Source organism: Delphinapterus leucas, chromosome 2 (genome assembly GCF_059928025.1).
Source record: "Delphinapterus leucas isolate spDelLeu-1000000601 "Yukka" chromosome 2, BTC_Dleu_Yukka2, whole genome shotgun sequence".
NCBI lineage: Eukaryota > Metazoa > Chordata > Mammalia > Artiodactyla > Monodontidae > Delphinapterus > Delphinapterus leucas.
Genome location: NC_143130.1, coordinates 169,246,391 through 169,268,786, shown reverse-complemented (window position 1 = coordinate 169,268,786; position 22,396 = coordinate 169,246,391). Strand labels below are relative to the sequence as shown.

Genomic DNA, 22,396 nt, shown 5'->3' with positions numbered 1-22,396 from the left:
GCTTCATACTTTGTTTCTGTAGAAGGCACGGCTAGAAGGGCCTTTCAGAGCTCTCCTCCAAGTTCTCGCTTTATGGATAGAAAAATAGAACCCATGCAGAGGTTGGAAGCTACAGTCCAGCTGGTTTCATCCAGAAGGGGAGGATTTTTAGTTGTTTGGAAAATGGATCACATATTTGTTGCCTAATTAGAGGCACAAAACGAGCAAGCTTTGTATTCTAAGCTTGATATCAAGGATTGGGAAAAATGCTGTAAACACAGAAAAATCTGGCTCCTAATGACTGCCCAGGACCTATAAGACACATGGAGTGCAGATGTCCTGGGAATTCAACAAGCAAGTTCTCAAATGCTGAGCTCTTTAATTAAGCAGGTGTTTGGGAAGTCTGTCCTGTCTGTGTAGCTTCCAGCCTTCACTGAGGTCGTCTTGATGAAAATTGGCCCCCATCCAGCCCAGCAGCAGGCCTAAAACTGGCTTCAATTGGAGGCGTTGGAATGTGCCTTGTTATTTTCTTCTTTCTTATCAAGCCCCATTAGCTTGAGCGAGGAAGGAACAAAAACGGGCTGGGAAAACATGTTGTTTCACTGGGTAAAAATTTACTACCAAGGAAGTGATTCGGCGGTGTCCAAAAAAGGACTCGCGAGGACTTTGGAAAGGTGCAGTCTTCCGAACGTTTTTCGACAGTTTCTCCCCGTGTCACCCAATGAGAATATTTCCCTTTGGCTGATGGCCGTCCTCACTCAAGAACGGAGACATTCAGCCGAGGGTGTGTACACAGGCTCACAAAGTCAGCCCTGCCTTATTGACAGTATTGGAGAAGAGAAGATACAGGAGGAGGGAAGAATCGTGGTGTTAAGGTTGATCGCGTTTGGCTGTGGAATTCAGGAAGACACACGTACGCTTAGGCTTTCGGACGTCTACAGTTACAGAATCATAGCTGGATTTATAGATGCCAAAGTGCGTAGGTGGAGCCTGAGACCCCACAAAGGAATGTACTCTCCTCTTTTCACCTCTTGTCTCAATCTCCGGTCACGTGTCCTGGGCTCTGGGGGGAGAAGGCTCTAACTGTGTTGGAACCGTAGAACTAACCATGTCTCACAGCCCACTGAGTGCTGTCATCATGGTGTCTTCTGAATCCCAGGACAAAGCCTGCAGCAGGCAGAAACCAAGCTTCCCCTATCTTTCTCGGCTGTTAGAAACAGCACCTCACTGGGGAAGGGAACTATAATTTCCTGGGCACCTCCTATGCGCCAGGCAATGGTGATGGGACCTGCGAACATGCTGATTTGTGAACTCTCATGGCAGCCTAGGAGGCAGGCTGCTGCAGCTCTATTTTGCAGAGCATCTGAGCATCCCTGAGATCAATCAACTTGTCAGTAATATTCAGTTATTAAGTGCAGGAGCCTGGATTCACACCCAGCTCTGCCTGCCTCTCAAAGTTCTTATTTTTTTTACCCAGTAGCCCTTTCTGGGGAAGTCGCAGCCCTTTGGTCTTTTTTTTTCTCTTAAGCTTTAGTGCTGGCAGAATGGCTTAGGAAATGTTCTCCCTGTGGGCATGGGGGAACCATTAGTTTTTGTTCTGTTTTGCTTTGTTTTACCGTTTTTAAAGGATATTTATTTCAATGAGAATTTGTGTTATGAAAACAGTTTAACTATTTTCCCTTGAACTTTTAGGAATGCTGAAATGTAAATGCGTGTAGGTATATAATATGTACATTCAAATATGATAAGTAGCTGGCATACGTATGCATATTATTTGTATTCCAACATATTCATGCATATTTATAGCAGTATGTTGTCCATTATACCTGCCAGTAGAGATTTTTATACAACAACCTGTGAGATAACCCTAAGACCATACGTGGAGCCATCAGTTTTACGGGGGACAGAAAAATGGGCTGTGTGCTGGGAACTAACCCACTCCCAAGGAAGGACATATAATAGGCATGAACCAATAGCATGATAGTCACGATGCCCTGTGAGAACTCCGTCTGATAAGAGAGAGGGGGGACCTGCCAGTCACCACTTGCCTCCATCACAGAACTCCTGCTCCAAGGGCTAAACCTTCTAGCAGATTTGTAGGCTGTGGCCTTTTCTCATGCTGTCCCTTAAGTCAGCCTGGAAAGTGGCAGTAGGGGTGGGGGGAGTGGTGGTGGTGGTGGTATGAATTGGGAGATTGGGATGGACATGTATACACTAATATGTATAAAATAGATAACTAATAAGAACCTGCTGTATAAAAAAATAAATAAAATTTAAAAATTTTTAAAAGATTCTAATTTTATTTGTTTTTTACTGTATTGATTTACAATGTTGCGTCCATCTCTGCTGTACAGCAAAGCGACTCCGTTATACACATATAGACATTCCTTTTTAAAATTTTCTTTTCCATACGGTTTATCACAGGATACTGAATATAATTCCCAGTGCTACGCAGTAGGACCCTGTTGTTTATCCATCCTATATATACTAGTCTGCATCTGCTAACCCCGCACTCCCGGTCCTTCCCTCCCCCACCCCCCTTCCCCTTGGCAACCACAAGTCTGTTCTCTATGTCTGTGAGTCTGTTTCTGTTTTGTAGGTAGGTTCATTAGTGCCATAGTTTAGATTTCACATATAAGTGACACCATATGGTATTTGTCTTTCTCTTTCTGACTTCACTTAGTATGATAATCTGTAGTTGCATCCATGTTGCTGCAAATGGCATTATTTCATTCCTTTTTATGGCTGAGTAGTATTCCATTGTATACGTGTACCACATCTTTACCCATTCATCTGTCGATGGACATTTAGGTTGTTTCCATGTTTTAGCTATTGTGAATAGTGCTGCTATGAACATAGGGGTGCATGTGTCTTTTTGAATTATAGTTTGGTCTGGGTATATGCCCAGGAGTGGGATTGCTGGGTCATATGCTAATTCTATTTTTAGTTTTCTGAGGAACATCCACACTGTTCTCCATAGTGGCTGCACCAACTTACCTTGCCATCAACAGTGCAGGAGGGTTCCCTTTTCTCCACACCCTCTCCAGCATTTGTTATTTGTAGACTTTTTAATGATGACCATTCTGATCCCTGTGAGGTGGTACCATATTGTAGTTTTGATTTGCATTTCTCTAATAATTAGTGATGTTGAGCTTCTTTTCATGTGCCTACTGGCCATCTGTATGTCTTCTTTGGAGAAATGTCTATTAAGGTCTCAGCCTGGAAGATTCTGTTCCTTTTGTTGTTCCAGTTTGTTGGGCAGGTGTATTCTGAAGTCTGAACCCAGTTCCTCCATCTGGCACCTCTGTGAGATCTTGACTGGACTGGAAGGCTGTTCTTCACTCACATTGCCTTAGCACACCTGCTGGGGACATGGGACACAGCTATCGGTATGACATCCTAAATGAATATCCCTGCCGTGCAGGCTGCTGTCCCAAGGCCGGAAGCTCACTTCTGCCTTCTGGAAGGGCGTCAAGGAAATGAGGTTGACTGCTTTGAGGACTTTCCTACGTGAGCAGTTGTTGTTTGAGATTGAGAGTGTAATTGAAGGCCACCCTGGGGATGTCTGAAGGAAGGGGTGACAGCTCAGAGCTGCGTGGGGCAGCAGAGCTGTGCTGCTCAACATGGAGGATGATTTTTTCCTGGGTAGGCACAGTGCTGGGCTTTGATCTGGTTTTGGAGATGTCAGTGAGCACTTTCCTTCAGTTGCCAGGGTGCTGGTCGCCTGGACGGTGGGGGGATGTTGTCCCAGCTGGGGAGAGATGAGCCATGGCTGCTGTGCTGGAATCCTCGAAGGGCCCAGGCAGCTGCCCAGGGCCACAGCCCCCTGGAGGGACCCTCTGCTTCCGCGAACCATACAGCTAGAGGGACTGCACTCGACACCAGCTCTCCCAGTGGCCTAGAAATTTAGGAGGACACACACGCACACACAGTAGAACATAAAGAATTAATAAGTGAATGAGTACATGAATGATTGAATGAACCCAGCATTCTTTTCTCTTAAGGGACGTTTCCTAAACATCCCACAGAAAAGGAAAGGAGTAACAGGCATGGTTTGCGTCCAAGGATAATGACACTTACTCAGGTTGCCGTAACTTGTACTTTTCCACTGATGCAGAAAAGGCCCCTTTGCCAAAGAATGTCCTTGGAGTGTTCGACGTACTTTTCCTTCTGTTATTTAAGTCAAATGTATTTAATGTAAGCAATTTAGCTGTGAGCTGGAATGTGTGATGAGTCCTTTAGCCTCGTGTGGAACCCACAGCATGAACTTCCCCAGTTTCAGCCCCACAGGTGTGCAAGCTGATGGGGGTTTTCTGTGGGGTGGTGGTTTTCAAAGTCCAGGCACTTGTCAGCAAGTTGGCTGGGAAAAGCTTGTCTGGGGGCTCAGAGGCCTTAAAGTTTGTTGCCCATGTGTTCATTCATTCATTCATTCATTCATTCACCAAATAGTTATTAAACATTTACTATGGACCCAGGTTAAACCAGGTTTGTTTTTAATTTTTAATTTTTGTCTGTGTTGGGTCTTTGTTGCTGCGCGTGGGCTTTCTCTAGTTGTGGCGAGCGGGGACTACTCTTCGTTGCGGTGCGCGGGCTTCTCATTGCGGTGACTTCTCGTTGCAGAGCATGGGCTCTAGGCGCGCGGACTTCAGTAGTTGTGGCATGCGGGCTTCAGTAGTTGCGGCTCACGGGCTCTAGAGCACAGGCTCAGTAGTTGTGGCTCGTGGGCTTAGCTGCTCCGTGGCATGTGGGATCTTCCCAGACCAGGGCTTGAACTCGTGTCCCCTGCATTGGCAGGCGGATTCTTAACGACTGCACCACCAGGGAAGCCCCAGGTATGTTTTGAGGCTATAAAGATGGGACATACATCCACCAAAGACTCCAAACTTATTGAGTTCTCAAAATATATTTATGTTGACAATCCAGTGTCAGTTGATTGATTCAACCCATTCAATCAATCAATTCAAGGAGTTTTTTGGATGTACATCAACAGAAATGTGGTATAACTGGGTTAATTCTTTAACTCAGTAAAAGTGGTGGAGTTTTGTTGTTGTTGTTTTTTTAAACTTTAGAGATTTTGTTTCTGGATTTGAATAGTTTGCACGTGCCTGTGTGTGCACATGTGCAAACACATTTAGACCTCACATGCCCTTCTGAGCCCAGTCTAGTCCCCTCCTGAGCGTTTGGTTCCTCTGTGCAGGGCTTTGGGGGCACGTTGTGTGCACCCAGTTTACACAAGCACAGAGCCTCGGGAACTTGCTATCACCAAGTCTCTCTAACAGCTCTGTTGCCCCTTAAGTCTCCCTCACCCTGCGTTCCACTTGAAGCAGGAAAAAGAGCACAAATTCCTAAGGCAATGTTGTTCCCAGGGTACAATTGCCATCTATCACTTCCCGCTGAAAAAATGTAAATATGTGCTGGCCAATAGTGGTGTTGTTTATTATCACAGGCTTCGATATGGATTTGAGTAGGAGCGGCTGCTGGCCGAGCATTATTGGCCGGTTCCCCTGGGAGGCTTTGCTGGGTGGGCAGACCTGGGGCTGGAAGCGAGGCCCAGGGCAAAGGCAGGAGCTCTTGCAGCTGAGAACGGCGGCGGGTCTTTGCCACCGAGGCTGCACGTCGTCACGTGTCAGGGTGGAGCTGCTGCCACCCTGGAAGCGGGGTCTTGGAGGTGGTCCATGTTTCGCGGGCTGGAGCCTGGTTCCACACGATGCCCAGACACCTGGTCATTGAGGGTGGGATGGGAACGGACCAGTGTCATTGGTGTTGACCGGTGATGCAGATGGTGGTGGATTGTGGTGGTGTCGGTTGGAGCCTGGAGACCATCGCTTACCTGGCTGAACGTCTCACTGGACCAGCTGTGCTTGCTTCCTGAGTGCACACCTGTGCTACCCAAGGAGCTTACACTTTGGAATCCTAGGTGCCCCCCAAGCCCCACCACAGTCTGCCATCTGTGAGGTCAAGAGGCAGACAATTTTCCAGGTGGGGCAGGAAAAGGTAGCAAAAGCTCAGCCCTCTCTCCTCTGCTTGACCTGCCTGGGCCACGCAGTGTGACCTCTGTCACTCCTGCACAGAGGGGATTGGGAGGCAGGCAAGTGGGGAAGCCTGGACTTGGCTCTGGCCTTGGTGATTCAGCATGTTCAGCTCCGTTTTCCCATCTGTAAGTGGGGGTCACCAGCTCACCGCATGGAGCGATTGTGAGAAAAAATGAGGAGCCGGGCACACTGCGCAGGCTCAGTGAAGTGCAGTTTTAAAGTTATTTCCGATGGTCCGTTCTGGAGAGGCGGGGAGAAGGGGTAGATGAGCAAACCCTGCCTGTAGTGAGGAGGGGGCAAAAGGCAGGAGCCCTAAAGTGCAGGCAGGTGAGGGCAGGAGTGATGAGGAGAGGTGGGGCCTGGCCAGGCGGATCCAGGGCCCTGGGTGAATCCCTTCATAGCCAAAGGTCTAGGGGGTCTTGTCCTTTAGGTCAAAGTAAGAGCATGGTGTCAGGAGGACCGCTTATAGGGTTGAGCACTCTTTCTAGAGTGCAGTGTGGGGAGAAAGGGAAGAAGGATTCGTTTCAGGTGAAACAGTTCTGAGTGCTGTGTACAACAGATGAGAAATGTGGCCATGTAAACAACTTGGTCTCTGTGCTCTGAGCTCCCAGTTAAGGAAACGGGACCGACTGGCTTGGACATAAGTACCTGCACACTGGCAGACAGACGGGGACGCAGCAGCTTGGAGAAACCCAATGTAAGCAGAGGGCAGCAAGAGATCAGCCCTCGGAGCTCTGGCGTGGAAGGAAGACTGGAGGGCTCTGGGAAGCTTCATGAAGGAACAGGAGCTCTACGTTGAAAGATTTTTGGGCATGGATGCAATCAAGTGACTTGACTACAAGATTCCGCTGGCGAGGGACGTTTCTTTTTCTGTTATGTTCTCAGTGGTGTTTATCATAGCTCTTTGCACACAGCAGGTACACAACAGACCGGTTTAATATGTGAATGGGTGAGCCTAATACAAAATGCGTTTCTAAACCAAGTAATGGTTGAACTTGCTTTCAGAGAATGATGGGCTAGGATGGCAGAAAAGGATGTGTGTTCTCTTTTTGGCCATTTCCCTTGTGGATTTCCAGGAAGCAGATTAGCTCTGCCCCCTCCGAAAAGGTCAGGGTCTCCTAGTGGTACCTGTTAGGGAGGTGCTTCCGTCTCCTTAGATATAACCCAGGGACGTTATCAACTGCCTCCCAGCCAGACAAGCAAGCAGCTGGCACCTCTAGTGGCTGCAGGGCTTTAAACATGTAAGTGACATTCTTTGGAATATGTCTGTGTTACAGATGTGGACGAGTGTGCAACGGATTCCCATCAGTGCAACCCGACCCAGATTTGCATCAACACAGAAGGAGGGTATACCTGCTCCTGCACTGACGGCTATTGGCTGCTCGAAGGCCAGTGCTTAGGTAACAGCTCTGTGGGCTACACAGAAACTCTTGAGAGTTAATGCTTGCGTCGGGTATCGTGAAATGTGGGCATGGCTGGTGGTCTAAGGGCAGCGGGCTTTTCTTTGGGGGTGGGGGAGGCAGAAGGCTGTTGAGCTTACGCATAGTCCCACCCTTTAAAATCAGTTGCCACCATCACCGCATCACTGCATGTCATCATCAGAGTTTTTGAATGTAGTTTTTAAGGGTTCACGTTTGATTCTACCTAGACCTTCTTTCTGCCTTTAGGAAGTTGATAACCAAGGCAGGAAGTGATAGAGGTGAGGGTTGTTCTGTCCCAATTAGAAATCATACCAAGAGAAGGGAATTCTTGCTTAGTCACAGAAATGTCCCAAGTCTCAAATGTGGATCAGTGGATTCTGGTCTAATATCATCTCCTCCTACTACCCCATCACAGCCCCTACCCCTCGCCCACCCCACTAGCTGTGGTCTTTTTTTAAGGAGTCAGTCAGCACCAATTGAGAATTTTGTCCCTTGCGGTTGGCATCAGCTATATGATCTCTCTGTTTATTTTTACTGGAGGGCTGTTTTCCTTTCTTCTCCTCTAGTTTTTGGTTTAGCCAAGTGAATGAATTCATAGCAATCTCTGGCTGTCACTTCAGTTTCTCTTTGTAGGGTGAGATTTCTTTGCTGTTTTCTTGGAAAAGCCCTACTAGTTTAAATCCTCTACGACACTATTCTGTCTCCCAGAAGTCAGTCCTGGAGGAGCTGAGAAACAAATCCAAACAACATCATGGAAACAAACAAACAACAAGGTTCTTCTTTCCAGGTCCTTCTTGATTGAGACTGAGCTGAGGTCTCCTCTAGAGCCCTGTGCAAAGCATTCTGGGGTCTGACAAGCCAGCCTAGGCTTGACTCGGTTCCCCTTTCCAGGCACCAAACAGCTGGCTGCTCATGGGCATGTGTAAATATGATGATTGCTTTGCATTTTAACCAACCTCAGCTATTATGGAAAATTTGATGCCACTGACTTGAGCATAAGCAGACCCGTGTGAGTTATTTGTATGGGAAGTCAGTATGTATAATTTCAGAGCTGGAAGGGGTGTTAGATGTTATGTCATCCAACTTCTATAGAGTTGGAAACTGAGACTCAAAGAAGAGCAATGTGTTGGACAAAGTTTAGAGTGAGTTGGTCTAAAATCTGTCTCCTGTTTCTCAGTACAGTTTTTTCCACCACAAGAAGGTGCTAGAGAGAACCAGGTGACCAGGACATACAGGCCAGATTACAGAGACCTTGGGGCCAGGAAACCTCTCCCCATCTGAGTGGGGGCAGTAATTGGGACATTCCTCTACCGGGGTGGGGGGGTTGTTCTCTTCCACAGAGCATGAAGCTTTGGGAGGGATGCTCCTGGAGGCCTGACGTGGTGCCGCATGCATGGCCTGCTTACACTTTACATCCAAAGTGAAGACCTTTCCTCAATATGGGCTAAACTCATGCCTTCTCTCAGCCAAACTCTTCTTTCTCTTTCAAAATGCAAATTCCATAGGCGTCCACCACACCCTCTGTGCGACTTTGGAGGCATTGCTTTTGTAGAAAAATAAGGGGCTGGGAATCGCCTTTCTTCCAAGGTACCCCTAGGCAGAAGATGCCCTCTTTTCCCCCTGCTGCCTCCCTGGCTTGGGGACGTGCCCAACTGCACCCACATAGGAGGTCAGGATCAGCAACTGCACAAGTCAATGTGCTTTATAAGCAGGAGCTGCATGGCACTTGGTGGGCAGTGGGGTGAGCCAGGTTAGAAGTAGCTGTGACTCAGAGATGAAACAGAATGACAAGGGCAGGGCATGGTTCCTGAGGAGGGCTGAACAATGAGTAAGGTGGAGATGGGGTCCTTTTTGGCAGTAGGTGGTAGAAACCAGGCACAGAGACAAGTTCTGAGCTGGCCTTCGGAGCCCTTGGTGGACCCTGGTTCCAAAGGAAGTGGTGTACCAGAGGGGGAACGTTTAGGGGGAGGTGAGGATGAAATAAGGACCAGTTATAGCTATAGTCAGGTGAGACTCGGTCCCCACCTGGAGGCTTCATTCGAAACACCCTATCCTGCAGGAGTGAATTCTCCAGCTGTCAGCCCGTCAGCCCATCAGCTTGGGGTATTAAGAAGTGCTTTCCCAATGACGTCAGCCTCCCTGTTGACTGGTACATGTCAGCCTGGCTCTGCTAAAAGGAACCATTCACCCACATAGCTGCTTGCTCAGGAAAGGCCAATCATGGCTTGCAAGAGGTGTGTTTATCCAGAGTTTTATGTCCACTCTGCTACAAGGAGGAGATCCAAGGCCAACTCCGGCATCCTGTGTTCCTGGATTCATAGGTCTCAAGACCACAGTGCTACCCAGCTTGACCTGGCCTACACTCACTCTTGTTCCTGACAGCTGGACATATTCATCATTAGTGGAGCTGGCAAAGAGCCTACAGGAGCCAGGCTATGGATACCCCTTACACTTTAAGCCAACTTGTCCCTTTCCAGGGCAATGACACGTTTAAGTAGGATCTTAGGGTGACTCTTGGTGTTGGATAAACCTTAGCGTTAAATCTTAGATTTGCTTAAAATCTTAGAGGCCATCTTGACCAATGTTCCACTCTAAGCAGAAATTTCTTCTACAACTTTCAATATAGGTTCAGGTGTTCATAGCACTGAGATGGGTCAGGGAGGATGGTAGAGAGATTGAGCCCGGAATCCAGAGGGTGTCACCATCCCTGACACTTCGTAGGTGCTGTTGTTGTGTTAGTTCCGCTGTGCTTCCCTTTGTGATGCTGATCCAGAAGAGACAGGCAGTAATGATGCTGGGGTGGCATCGGTGATTGAGAAGAAAACATATCTTACCTTGCTTGCAATTCTGTTTCCAGACATTGATGAATGTCGCTACGGCTACTGCCAGCAGCTGTGTGCGAATGTCCCTGGATCTTATTCCTGTACGTGCAACCCTGGTTTCACCCTCAACGAGGATGGAAGGTCTTGCCAAGGTATGTGATGTGAATGACAGCTTGAACACAATGTGAAGCCCTAGATGCTGTCTTCTTCAGAGTCTGGCAGTTTATGTTGGTGGGAAACACTGTTGTTAAAGTGCATTTCCACTCATTGTCACTGCCTGCCCATCCCATTGTTTACGGAGACCTGAGATCCTAACTGAGGTTGTGTGAAACATGTCAGCATGTCCTCTGAGTACTGCTGAAATTAGAACCACAGTCATCCACCAGCTGGGAGCTTATGATTTCATGGATTTGCTTCTCTCTATGTATCTGCTATCCACAAGTAGCCTTGCCAGCTTTTTTGGCCAACCTGAAATGTTCTCACATGTCCTATAGCCTGAGTTCAATTCCTGAGGCCCAAAGAGAGATGAGGAAAGAGGGCTTCTGATTCTGGATGAATTGTGAAATATTCAGGTACGCTCTATGCGGGGTTTTCACGGGCGACTTTGATGCCTCTCCGTACAGTTTCCCCTCACCCGTGTTAGGAGGGCCTGTTATTTAGCAGAGCGTCCGGAGGTGGTGGTCACTTCCCCTACAACCCAGCATTCCCCGCAGTAACAGAATGAAAGAAACAAAGGCATTTTCTGACTTTCACATGATCGCTTCAAATACTGATAAGTAAGAAAAACAAGTTCCAGGCCTATTGCCTCCATCTGAAGGCTTCTTCTGCTCAGGAAGTGAGTGGGGGACTTAAGACCCAAGAATTAGTGCAAGTCCTGCCTGGCGTCAAGCTCCCTGCCCCCAGCCCGCTGCCCAGGCCTCCAGGCCCTGGCAGCTGCCCCATCCAGGGTGGAGGCAGCGCCGGAGACTCAGAATGAGGTCTTTGTTTGGAGCCTGTCACCAGGTTTTGCAGGATCCATTTCCTTGTCACACCATTCGAGGTCTGGCTGGCAGGCTCCTGGCCAGCTACTTGGAGGATATTATGTCTCCATTAGTTTAATCGTATCGAAATCATTGGGTAAACAGGAAGGCATCAGCGTTAAAGAGTTGGATCCTGGATTCTTTCTAAGTCTCTCTTCCAAAGTTGGTTCTGATGCTTGTTCCAAGAAGTCTCGACTGTGTTCCTCTCGCCAGGAGAACTCATTTTCTTTTGAGAGCAGAGCCTGGGCTGGGAGGTTGAGGGAGCTGATAGAGCAGGGAGCAGGCGCCTGGCTCCTTTGCTGCTGTGATAAGCGGCTTAGAGCAGATGCAGGCTTCTCTGTGCCAGGGCTGGATGCTCGAGTTGCCAGCCCAGGTTTTCCCCCAGCGCCCACTAAGGAACAGCCACGCACAGAAGAGCCAAAAGGCCCATGTGTCCTTCAGGGACCGGCCTTTGACGAGGAACAGTTAACATACCTCGCAGTGCCAAGTCCAGCAGTGGGATTAAGCAGCAGGCCCGGCATCCAGGCCTGGACACTGGGCACTTGGCCGCTGGGATATTGCATCAGCAGGGCCCGCGGCAACACAGGATGTTACATCTCTGGCGAGCTTTTGTATTCCTAACACCTCAAGCAAGGAAGAGTGCTTTGCCCTCCCTCTTCAAAGCATTGTCACGTTTGTTCATTTCACTGAACTCCAACAATAACCTTATGAGGTAGGCAGGGCAGATGAGGAAATCGAGGATCAGAAAGGTTAAGCAACTTGGCCAGAGTCACATAGCTCTGAGATGAGTGTAGAACCAAGGATCCAGCTTTCCTGTCCAGCAAGTCGGAGTGGGATGCGGTCTTCTCCCAAAGGACTCCAAAGGGCATTTGGGCATGTGTGCATGCCAGGGCTGGCAGGAGAGGGCAGCCAGGGCCCCAGGGGGCAGAAGCGCAAGCAGCTGAGAGCTGTGAGAGGGTGGGCCGTAAGCTCATTCACCTTGCATGGCCAGCATCCGGCCGGAAGCCGAGGACTGCAGCCCTTAATGCTCATTAGTGCTGTTCTGACTGAACTTGCACTCGACAGCGTGCTACCACGACATTTTCCTGGCCTCCTGGGTGGACAGCCTCTAGACTCCCATTGGGCACCAGTGGAGACTGGTATCTCACTGGACCCTCCATGCATGGCCATCTGTTTTTTCTTTCCCCTCTGAAAGTTTCAAAGATGCCAGGAAGCAGGAGCTGTGTGGGCATGGGATTGCCCTCTTCTTTAAGAAAAGCTTCTCAAGCCACTTACCTTTTAGCTCTGAAAGCCCTCAAATCTCTGTTAAGAGTCTCCAGAGGTTAACCTGGACTTTGAAGGGGATAGAAATTCTCTCAGCTGGAACTTTGGTCATTGCCCTATGGAGCGTGGCAGCAGGACGGGGGAGCTCAGAACGGGTCAGCTGATGCCATTGTACACAGGGGCTCCCTCCTTCCCTCCCCCTTCTCCGAGCTGTGCGGAATGAATCTTGGGCATTGTGGAAAGACCCCTGACTTATGTCCCAGTTTCAACTGTGCCCTTGTTAGCTTGGGGACTTGGGCACATCTCTCAACCTCAAAACAGAGGTAAACATCTTTGTTGACGTATAATTGACGTAAAATGAACTGCACTATTAAAGGTACATGATTTCATGCACTTTGACTTATGTATACCCCCACGAAACTCTCACCACCTCAAGATAATGAATAATTCCATCACTCCTTAAAGTTTCCTTGTGCACCTTTTTGGTCTTCTCCTTATTCTACTGAACTTGTAACATGGGGTGATGGTCCTGAAACAGGGCTGTAAGTACCCTGTGAGTGTGAGATCCTTTCGTAATAATCAGTGACATTATTTCTGTCTAACTGTCTTAGTCAGCTCAGGCTGCCATGACAAAATACCATAAACTGGGTGGCTTAAACAACAGAAATTTATTTTCTCACGAGGAGGAGGCTGAAAGTCCAAGGGTAAGGTGCCAGCATGGTTGGGTGCTTGTGAGGCTTCTCTTCCTGGCTTGTAGGTGGCCGCCTTCTCCCTATGTCTCACATGGCAGAAAGAACAAGAGCAAGCTCTCTGGTGCTTCTTTTTTAGAAGGGCACTAATCCCATCATGAGGGCCCCACCCTATGAGTTCATTTAACCTAAATTACCTCCTAAAGGTCCCATCTCCAAATATCATCACATTTGGGGGTGAGGGTTTCAGCATATGAATTTTGGAGGGGACACAATTCAGTCCACAGCAATAATGAATAGAGTTATTATTTAAATTGTCATGATTATTTACCTCTTTACCTGAAACTTCAAAGTCAATGGAGGTGAGGGAAGAGCTAATTGGAGATGAATTCAGTTGGTGATGGGAAACAGCAGATGTTGCCTAGAACTTCCCGTTGGTGAGCCTTGGAGAGTGGACTTCCTAGGAGGTGTATACGTGTACATGTGTATACATGTATATGATATGTATACATGCCATTTCCACCCTTCCCAGCTTGCAACCCCAGAAGGGACGTATGAATGGAGGCCCTGGTTCTTCAGTGAACACTTTGGGGCCTGAGCTCTCCATCTGATTGGTCCTAGATGGAGATCCCTGGTGCCTGTGGATCTGGTCTCCTAGTGGTAGTAATTTTGTTGCTGGTGCATTTTACTGCCTAGTTAGTACAAATGTTCTGTTGTGGGAATGGTCAGTGATGTGCTTTGGTTTTCCACAGATGTGAACGAGTGTGCCACTGAGAACCCCTGCGTGCAAACCTGCGTCAACACCTATGGCTCTTTCATCTGCCGTTGCGACCCGGGATATGAACTTGAGGATGATGGAGTTCATTGCAGTGGTAATGGGCTTGGCGTTAGAGACTTCCACCTGTACTAGGGGCACAGGGGCGGGGGCTTTCTTCACAGGTGTTTCCTCTCATTTCCCAGACACATCTCCAGTTTGGGACATTTTCCAGTGCAGTGGGTCACAACCACACAAAACAGAGATGAGTCACTTCCCGAAAGGTGGAGTGCAGTCCCATGTCCTTGTCATTTGACCCTTAGTGCAAAAATCAGTGGAGCTACTTTTTAGGGTCTGACATGACGTTGAAGAGGAAAAGGAGTTGCCTAATATTGCATGTTGGGTTGAGTTATCTGTCCTCACCCAGCACTGAGTCAAGTCTTGGGGATCGTGCAGATACTACTAATAGAATCATAGCAGAAATAAGAGCAAGTCTCACAGGGTAGGGTTGGGAGGGGGAGTGTTGAATGAATGAGACTGTGTATGTAAACTATTAAAATCTCTACAATCAGTGCCTAGCTCCAGGCCTGGCACACTGCGAGCATGTAATAACTAGTTTGCAAATCAACTAATGAACAATTGGACGTTGAATGAGTAAAATCTTAATTTGTTGTGAAAACATAGATGGCTCAGTTGACCTCTCGCAAATTCCTTCCAAGCCCAAGAAGCTATGACTCTGCCCAAGCTAGCGTATGGACACTATTATAACTTTCTTAGAAACGTGTAAACTCCTTGAGAATAGAGACAGCATCTTACTCATACTTGTTCCTGTAGCATCCTGCACAGAGCCATATACAGCTCATCTTTTGCTTAATGTTTCCTTCTTTTCTTTCTTGCCCTATTTTTTTGTAAATGTTGAATTAAACTCTATTCCATCCACTTTTAGCATCATCAGCAATTGTAAACGAGCACAGTACAAATTAATGATGCTTCCCTGTATTTTTCACAATGAGTGGGCCATACCCGAGGGTGTGAAAATCTTTTTGTCCTCCAGAGTGGAAAGTTTCCTAATCCTGGGTTTCATGAATGGGGCTTGTGTAATAGCTTCACTTAGGACTGGAGTGTTCTAGGGACAGAATTCTCTGAAACAAATGAACACTTCTCCCCAGGGCCAGGAAAGCCAGAGCTTCAAGTAGGCAGTTACAGAGAGCCTTAGTCGATTAAATGTCAGTCCCAGAAACAGCCATAAAATACCCTCAGTCATGAAAAGCTACTTTCTTCCTAGATTTCACCGCCCGCCCCCTTCCTCCTGCCATGGCACTCCTTTGGGGAATCTGGGCCAAGGAACTAAAAGGTGGAAAGTTTAGCATTATGAGATGGGAATATTCGTTTTTGGAGAATTGTCTGCCCATCCACAGATGGTTATTGGGCACCTGCGCAGGAGGTATGGGAGAGCGACTGTGGAGTCAGACGGAGCCAAGTTCAAAGTCTGGTTCTCCTGTTTAGTACTTTCCTGGCCAAGTCACTTCCTGAGCCTCAGTTTCCCCGTTTGTTACAAAACAAACCAACAAACAAACACCTTCACAGGGTGCTCATAAAGATTAAATGAGCTGTAGTAACTAAGTGTCATTATGTGTTAACTTACTTTCTCTAAGTGTAGGTGTAAGGGACTTTACGCTTTTCAAGAAGCCATCCGTGGTGGTCTGGCAAAGATTTTCAGTTGACTCACTTTAACCAAAATGGCCATCTTCTGCACGTTCACCACGATGCCCACTTTCTTGTCCACTGCGGGCTTTAGGGCTGGCCCAAGAGTAGGCAGGGATGTTTTCAGGGAGTTTGCTGTCTGTCCCCTCCTACTTACTGCCTTTCTGTGCTGCTTGTTTCGCCCCTAGGAACTGTTACCTTCACTGTGTTATCCCAGCTGGTGGGGCCCCTCCATGCAGCCCCAGACCCTTCCTAGCCGTGTCCCTTAGAGATTTACTAAGTGAGCTGACCCTGGAAACCATGGTGGGTTCTCATGTGATTGCGTGAAAATGGCCTCATGTGGGCTCCCTGCCAGAACCAGCCTTGTATTTCAGCTTTTGTATTTCAAGTGGAGGATGGAGCCACAGCCCTTAGTAAAGTCTGGGGATTTTGACCGAGATAAACTGAGCGGGTCTGTTAGGTGGAGGTGGGTGCTACCCTCTCCATCTGCACTGGGGCTAGCCCCGCTCAGGGGATTTCCCAACCCTAGGACTCCCCAGATCCACCAGTTTCAAGTCCTGAGCATGATTTACATTTAGGGAGACATTATGGCACTGTGCTGACGAGTGTAAGATCTGGAGGGCTGCTGGCTGGGTTCAAATCCCAGCTTTCCTGCTTACTCAGTATCAGGAAATTTAGTTAAGTTACCTAACTTCTGTGAGTCTCCATTTTCTCTCTGTAAGGTGTGGTTAGTAATTGCACCTCCTTCTAGGACCGAGGTGAGGATTAAATAAAATGAGGCATGTAAAGCATCTAAGCCAGGGCTTGGTACATAGCGAGTTCGCAGGAAATGACAGCTTTTACCACTGCTTCTACTAAAGGTATGAATGGAATCTACAAGTTTAAGGGAAATAAGCAGGACACTCTGTTAGGTTGTCTGGGACCAAGACCAGACTCTCTGAGGCTCCCGGGGAGCTGGAGGCGGGCAGGACAGAGCAGATCTGACTCACTGAGTGTGAGTTTGTTTTTTTTTTACCATCTTTATTGGAGTATAATTGCTTTACAATGTTGTGTTAGTTTCTGCTTTATAACAAAGTGAATCAGCTATACATATATCCCCATATCTCTTCCCTCTTGCGTCTCCCTCCCACCCTCCCTATCATTTAAATTTTCAAATCAGCCTCCCAATTCTGCTGGCTCATAACCTGTCGCCCAAAGGCCCCTGGGAGAAAAGGGAAGGAGTTTTTCCCTCTCGAATGTGAGAGACGTCAGGCACGTAACACCTGGAATTATCAGATGGTGGAGAAGGAGCCTCACAGTGCGCTGACACCCTCTCTGGGTGATTCCAGAGAGCAATCCGAGGACACATCACATGGGGAAAACAGAGAAAGCAAGTTTTCGGGAAACAACAAATGAAAGAAAAACATGTTTTCTTTGGCGTACTTATCGCATGAGGCTCAAATGGGGGCTCTGTTGCCAAACGCTGTGTGTGATGAAGAGTTGGCTTTTCTGGAACGCCTGCTTCTGCATCAGCGGCCACAGTGTAAAAGTTCTATGGCTCCCCCTTCACGTCCCCACCTCTGCGGCTGGAGAGTTGGCCCAGCGCCAGGTCCCACGTCCCAGTGATCACCTGAGGCAGGAGGGCCACTCCATGCCCCTGCAGTTTTCTCTTTCAAGGAGGTTTTTGGACACAATGAAGTTGTTTTTGTTTGGTTGGTTTTTTGTTTGCTTGTTTTGTAAATGTAATTTCTTTTTTTTTTTTAACCCCACATTTGTTTATTTATTTATTTTTGCCTGTGTTCGGTCTTCGTTTCTGTGCGAGGGCTTTCTATAGTTGTGGCAAGTGGGGGCCACTCTTCATCGCGGTGCGTGGTCCTCTCACTATCCCGGCCTCTCTTGTTGCGGAGCACAGGCTCCAGACGCGCAGGCTCAGCAGTTGTGGCGCACGGGCCTAGTTGTTCCGCGACATGTGGGATCTTCCCAGACCAGGGCTTGAACCCGTGTCCCCTGCATTGGCAGGCAGATTCTCAACCACTGCGCCACCAGGGAAGCCCTGTTTCCTTTTTCTAAAAGACTTTTTTGATGTGGACCATTTCTAAAGTCTTTATTGAATTTGTTACAATATTGCTTCTGTTTTATGTTTTGGTTTTTTGGCCGGGAGGCATGTGGGATCTTAGCTCCCCGACCAGGGATCAAACCCTTTCCCCCTGCATTGGAAGGTGAAGTCTTAACCACTGGACCACCAGGGAAGTCCCTGGAGTTTTAACATAATTCACACCCCCTGGCCTTCTGGAGATGTCCCTTTTAGTTGCGATTTTAGGACTAATATTGTTTCTCAACTTGCAGGAAATTAGAGGGGAGTTAGCTCTGGTAAAGTTGCCCTTTCAGAAGACTGGGACCAGTGAATGTTTTTAGGTCTGGGGGAAGAGCTCTGCACCCAGAAAACTCCAGCAGGCAAACAAATCTCCCCTCCAGAGGTGGAGGGTGGATTCACCTGTACAGCAAAAATGAGCCAGTGATGAGTAGATGACGTAGCTGAGCCAGAGGCAAAGGGTGTTAGAAGCTTGATGGAGACAGATTTCAGCTCCATGTAGGAGAGAATTTTCTAACAATTAGAGCTGTCCAGATATCAATGGGCAGCCTTGATAGGTAGTGAGCTCCCCGTCACCAGAAGTGTTCAAGAAGTGAATTAGCAACTTCTTGGCAGTAAAGCTATCCTATGTGCCAGGAGAGTGTGGAAGCTGGAATAAATAAAGCTGAAATAGCACTAAGCTCTCATCCCTGGTTTGTCTGTGATTATAAATAGCAGGTGTAACTTGTCTCTCCCAGATATGGACGAGTGCAGCTTCTCTGAGTTCCTCTGCCAACATGAGTGTGTGAACCAGCCTGGCACGTACTTCTGCTCCTGCCCAGCTGGCTACATCCTGCTGGATGACAACCGAAGCTGCCAGGGTAAGGCTGTTCAAAGGGACCTGGCTGTTCAGAGGGGAGGTGTGAGGTGGGGCTGGCTCAGGGGGGTCACCTGGATGTCTTCACCTGGGGAAGGTGGCAGAGGTGAGGGTGTGAGTGGGTGCTGGTGACTCCCAGAGTGGCAGGCTCTGGGCAGGATGCCAGGGTTGGTGCCTTCCTGCCCTGCAATCCATCCTTTGGCCTCGGAAAGGACAAGGCCACTCTCGCTTCTGGAATGAACTCTGGAGATGCAGGTGGCTGGTCGTGCCTTCCCAGGCAGATCTCTGCGGCCCCTCTGGGGACTGCTCCAGACCCGACCAGGACATCTTATGGCCTGGCCCTGGTCCATGAGCAGGTTTTCTCATGGCCCCTGCAGGGAAGCCTGGTCAGCTTTTCTCTACTGACTTCCTAGAGAATGGATGCTGGGGATACCTCTCACCTCTAACTGCTGTGTCCCTCCAAGGGTCAGGACCCCAGGCTGTGAAAAGGGTGGGTCTCCTCCAGATTGGCTGTTTGAGATGATTTCCCTGCCATGCTCCACTCACTGGGGCAAGTGGAGAAGGCTGGTAGCTGAGCAACAGACTCATTTTCAGCTCCTTGAACCTGCCTAACCCAAACACTAAGCAAGAATTCTCCACACAGCAGTGCCGGGCAGTAGAAATATACTGTGAGCTACAAATGTGAGCCACATATGTAATTTAAAATGTCCCAGTAACATGTCCTAGTCACATTAAAGCAGTAAAAAGAAACAGGTAAGATTAATTTTAAGAACATATTTTATTTATGCAATATATCCAAAATATTACCATTCCACTATGTACTCAATATAAAAATTATTGATAAGATATTTTACATTCTTTGGTTTTACTAAGTCGTCGAAATCTGGTATATAGTTTCCACTCAACAGCACATCTCGGTTTGGACTAGCCACATTTCAAGGGCTCAGTGACCACGTGTGGCCAGTGGCTGCCTTATTGGCTAGCAGAGCTCAATAGAAAGACCCAGGCAGCCCCCCCTCCCCATTCCCACCCATCTGGCCTGCGACCATCCTCTTGTCTACCGTGCATTTCAGACATCAATGAGTGTGAGCACAGAAACCACACGTGCATCCTGCAGCAGACTTGCTACAATTTGCAAGGGGGCTTCAAGTGCATTGACCCCATCCGCTGCGAGGAGCCTTATCTGCGGATCAGTGATAAGTAAGTCATGGCTTCCCCTGGGAAATGGGAACATGGTGAGGGGCCTGGTTCAGAAGGCTGCCAGTGTGGTGTAAAGGAGAGTGTACCTCCAGGTCATTGGGAGACCTGGCCTACTGCCTACTACACAACACACACACACACACACATACACACACACACACACACACACACACTGTTCTCTACCACTCCCCCACTCATGCCAGAGCTATATGAAGATTTTCTAGAAAGCTAACCAAAAGGAGGGGCAGGGTTCATGAACCTCCTTTTCTCTTTAGTGACTTTGTTCTGGATACACAGAGTCTTTTGGAGCTGGACTTCTCAAAGGTCACGTGCGTAAGAACCACCCAGGATCTTGTTAGCAGGCAGATTCTGATTCTGTGGGCCTGGGGTGATGCGAGACTCAGCCTTGCAGACAAGCCCCCAGGTGAAATGGATGCTTCCAGTCTCCCTGGACCTTGCTGGGAGTAGTGAGGGGTTAGAGAGGTCACTAGAGAGTTCTCAATAACCGAGGGTACCTAGCTTGCTCTAATCAAGTTTTTGATGTCACAATAGTGATTTTTTAAATTAATTTATTTATTTTTGGTTGAGTTGGGTTTTTGTTGCTGCGCGCGGGCTTTCTCCAGTGGCAGTGTGCGGACTTCTCATTGCGGTGGCTTCTCTTGTTGCAGAGCACGGGCTCTAGGCATGTGGGCTTCAGTAGTTGCAGCACACAAGCTCAGTAGCTGTGGCACGTGGGCTCAGTAGTTGTGGCTTGCAGGCTCTAGAACGCAGGCTCAGTAGTTGTGGCACAGGGGCTTAGTTGCTCCGCGGCCTGTGGGATCTTCCTGGACCAGGGATCAAACCTGCATTGGCAGGCGGATTCTTAACCACTGCACCACCAGGGAAGTCCCACAATAGTGATTTTACAAAGTCACCAGATGGCAATATTAGAGAACTAAATTGAAGACAACCTCTACAAGGTGAATGCCCTAGGACAGTGTTTTTCTGCCCCTGGTGTATTAGGAATGCCTTTTCCTTCTCTTTAGCTCCTATTTAACCATCTGAGTTCCTCCTCAGCCCACGTGTGTGAGTGTGCACACACACACACACACTCACATGCGCACATGCAGAGATGTCTTCTGCCCTCCTCTCTTCCAGTCAAATGCCCTGAGCATCGCCCAGCCCTCCCACTGGAGATAAAGGGATGAATGGACATGCCTATCATTCATGCCCTCTAGGGATGCAGTTTCTAAGAGAAATCCACAGCTTACCAGTGTGCTTCCTGCTCTGATCAAAAGCTGGACAGAAGAGGACAAAGCAGGGACAGGCTGGTCCCTTAGAGACGTCTTCACTTGTTGCTAAGAGCTGTGCTTCTAAGTAGCCTTTAGAATAGGGTTCTTTGATTTCTGGTTCCAGGGCACTTTGCAGCAGAGCAGAGCTTCAGGCTGCCCTCAGCTCCCATTCCTGGTTCTCCCTGGGTTTCTCCAGGCCACTGTTGTCTGTGGTGGGGACCTGACCTGCAGTTTGCAGCACTGAGCTGGTGTTACTGGCGAGGTCCCCAACTAGCCACTGAGAACGCTGGGAGACTCCCTGTCTCCAGGCCCCATTCCAGTTTCACTCCAGCCACCCCCATCCAGTTCATTTCCTCGTTCAGGTGTCCTGCACTCCCGCCAACCTGAACACGACCAGCTCTCACCTTCACCCATGCCGCAGAGTGTCCAGCCTTCTGGCTTCCATGCCCACATTTTCTGTCATATGCAAGGCATTCCTGCCATTGCCACACGGACAGATTTGCCCCATCTTTCAGATCTGAGCTCCAGTGTCACCCCTCCCAGCTGTCTGTGATCCTCTTCAGCTAGGAGCCATCTCTCCCTCCTTCAAGCTTCTTCTAGGAAACAGCTCTTTTCTGTGTGACACGTGACATTTTAATGCGACCATTTTGGCACCCGGGACATTTTGGCTTGGATATTTTGATGGAGCCTTAAAAAACAAAACTTTAAAAATTCTTTTTATACATTCACTTATGAAAGGTTAGTTGAGCGCCTGTTCTGTGCCACATCTGCTCCCAGGTGCTGTGGTGTTTGCTCTTATGCTAGTGGAGGAGAAGACAGTAAACAAATGGTCATATAATGAATCCATGATCATAGATGGTAACAGGGGCTGTGAATAGGAAGAACAGAAATTTACAAAATGAAAGAGTAGGCTGGACCTGGTCTAGCCTGGATAATCCTAAAGCCCCTCTGAGGAAATGACCCTTGGGCTGGAATGGAAAGGGGAGTCGATGTTAACAGAGGGTGGATGAGCAAAGGGGACGGTGTGCGCAAAGACTATGAGACAAGAGTGACCTTGATGTCTTCAGGGACCGGAAGAAACGGCAGCCTCATGAACGACATGGACAGTGACCCAAGAGGAGGTTAGAGAAACTGACAGAGACCAGACCCCACGGGGTTTTAGAGGCTAAAATGGGTGTTTCGTTTTTGTCCAAGTTGCGATGGGTGCCACTGTAGAACCTTGAAGCAGGATAGAGACGTTATTTGACTTACGTTCCACAAGGGGCACTCTGCCTGTGGCGTTATAGATTGGAGTGGGAGTACGCTCTACTCCATC

The 22,396-nt window shown here is 48.3% G+C and overlaps 1 protein-coding gene across 3 annotated transcripts in view; it reads left to right on the top strand.

Moving 5' to 3' along the window:
- Positions 1-22,396, top strand: part of FBLN5 (fibulin 5) — a 92,513-nt gene that overhangs the window by 50,898 nt on the left and 19,219 nt on the right. For all 3 annotated transcript variants that reach the window (XM_022576260.2, XM_022576259.3, XM_089908135.1), the window contains 5 exons: positions 7,289-7,411; positions 10,290-10,406; positions 13,978-14,097; positions 18,492-18,614; positions 19,684-19,810. In XM_022576260.2, coding sequence (XP_022431968.1) covers positions 7,289-7,411; positions 10,290-10,406; positions 13,978-14,097; positions 18,492-18,614; positions 19,684-19,810 — 610 coding nt within the window. The remainder of the gene's footprint in view (positions 1-7,288; positions 7,412-10,289; positions 10,407-13,977; positions 14,098-18,491; positions 18,615-19,683; positions 19,811-22,396) is intronic.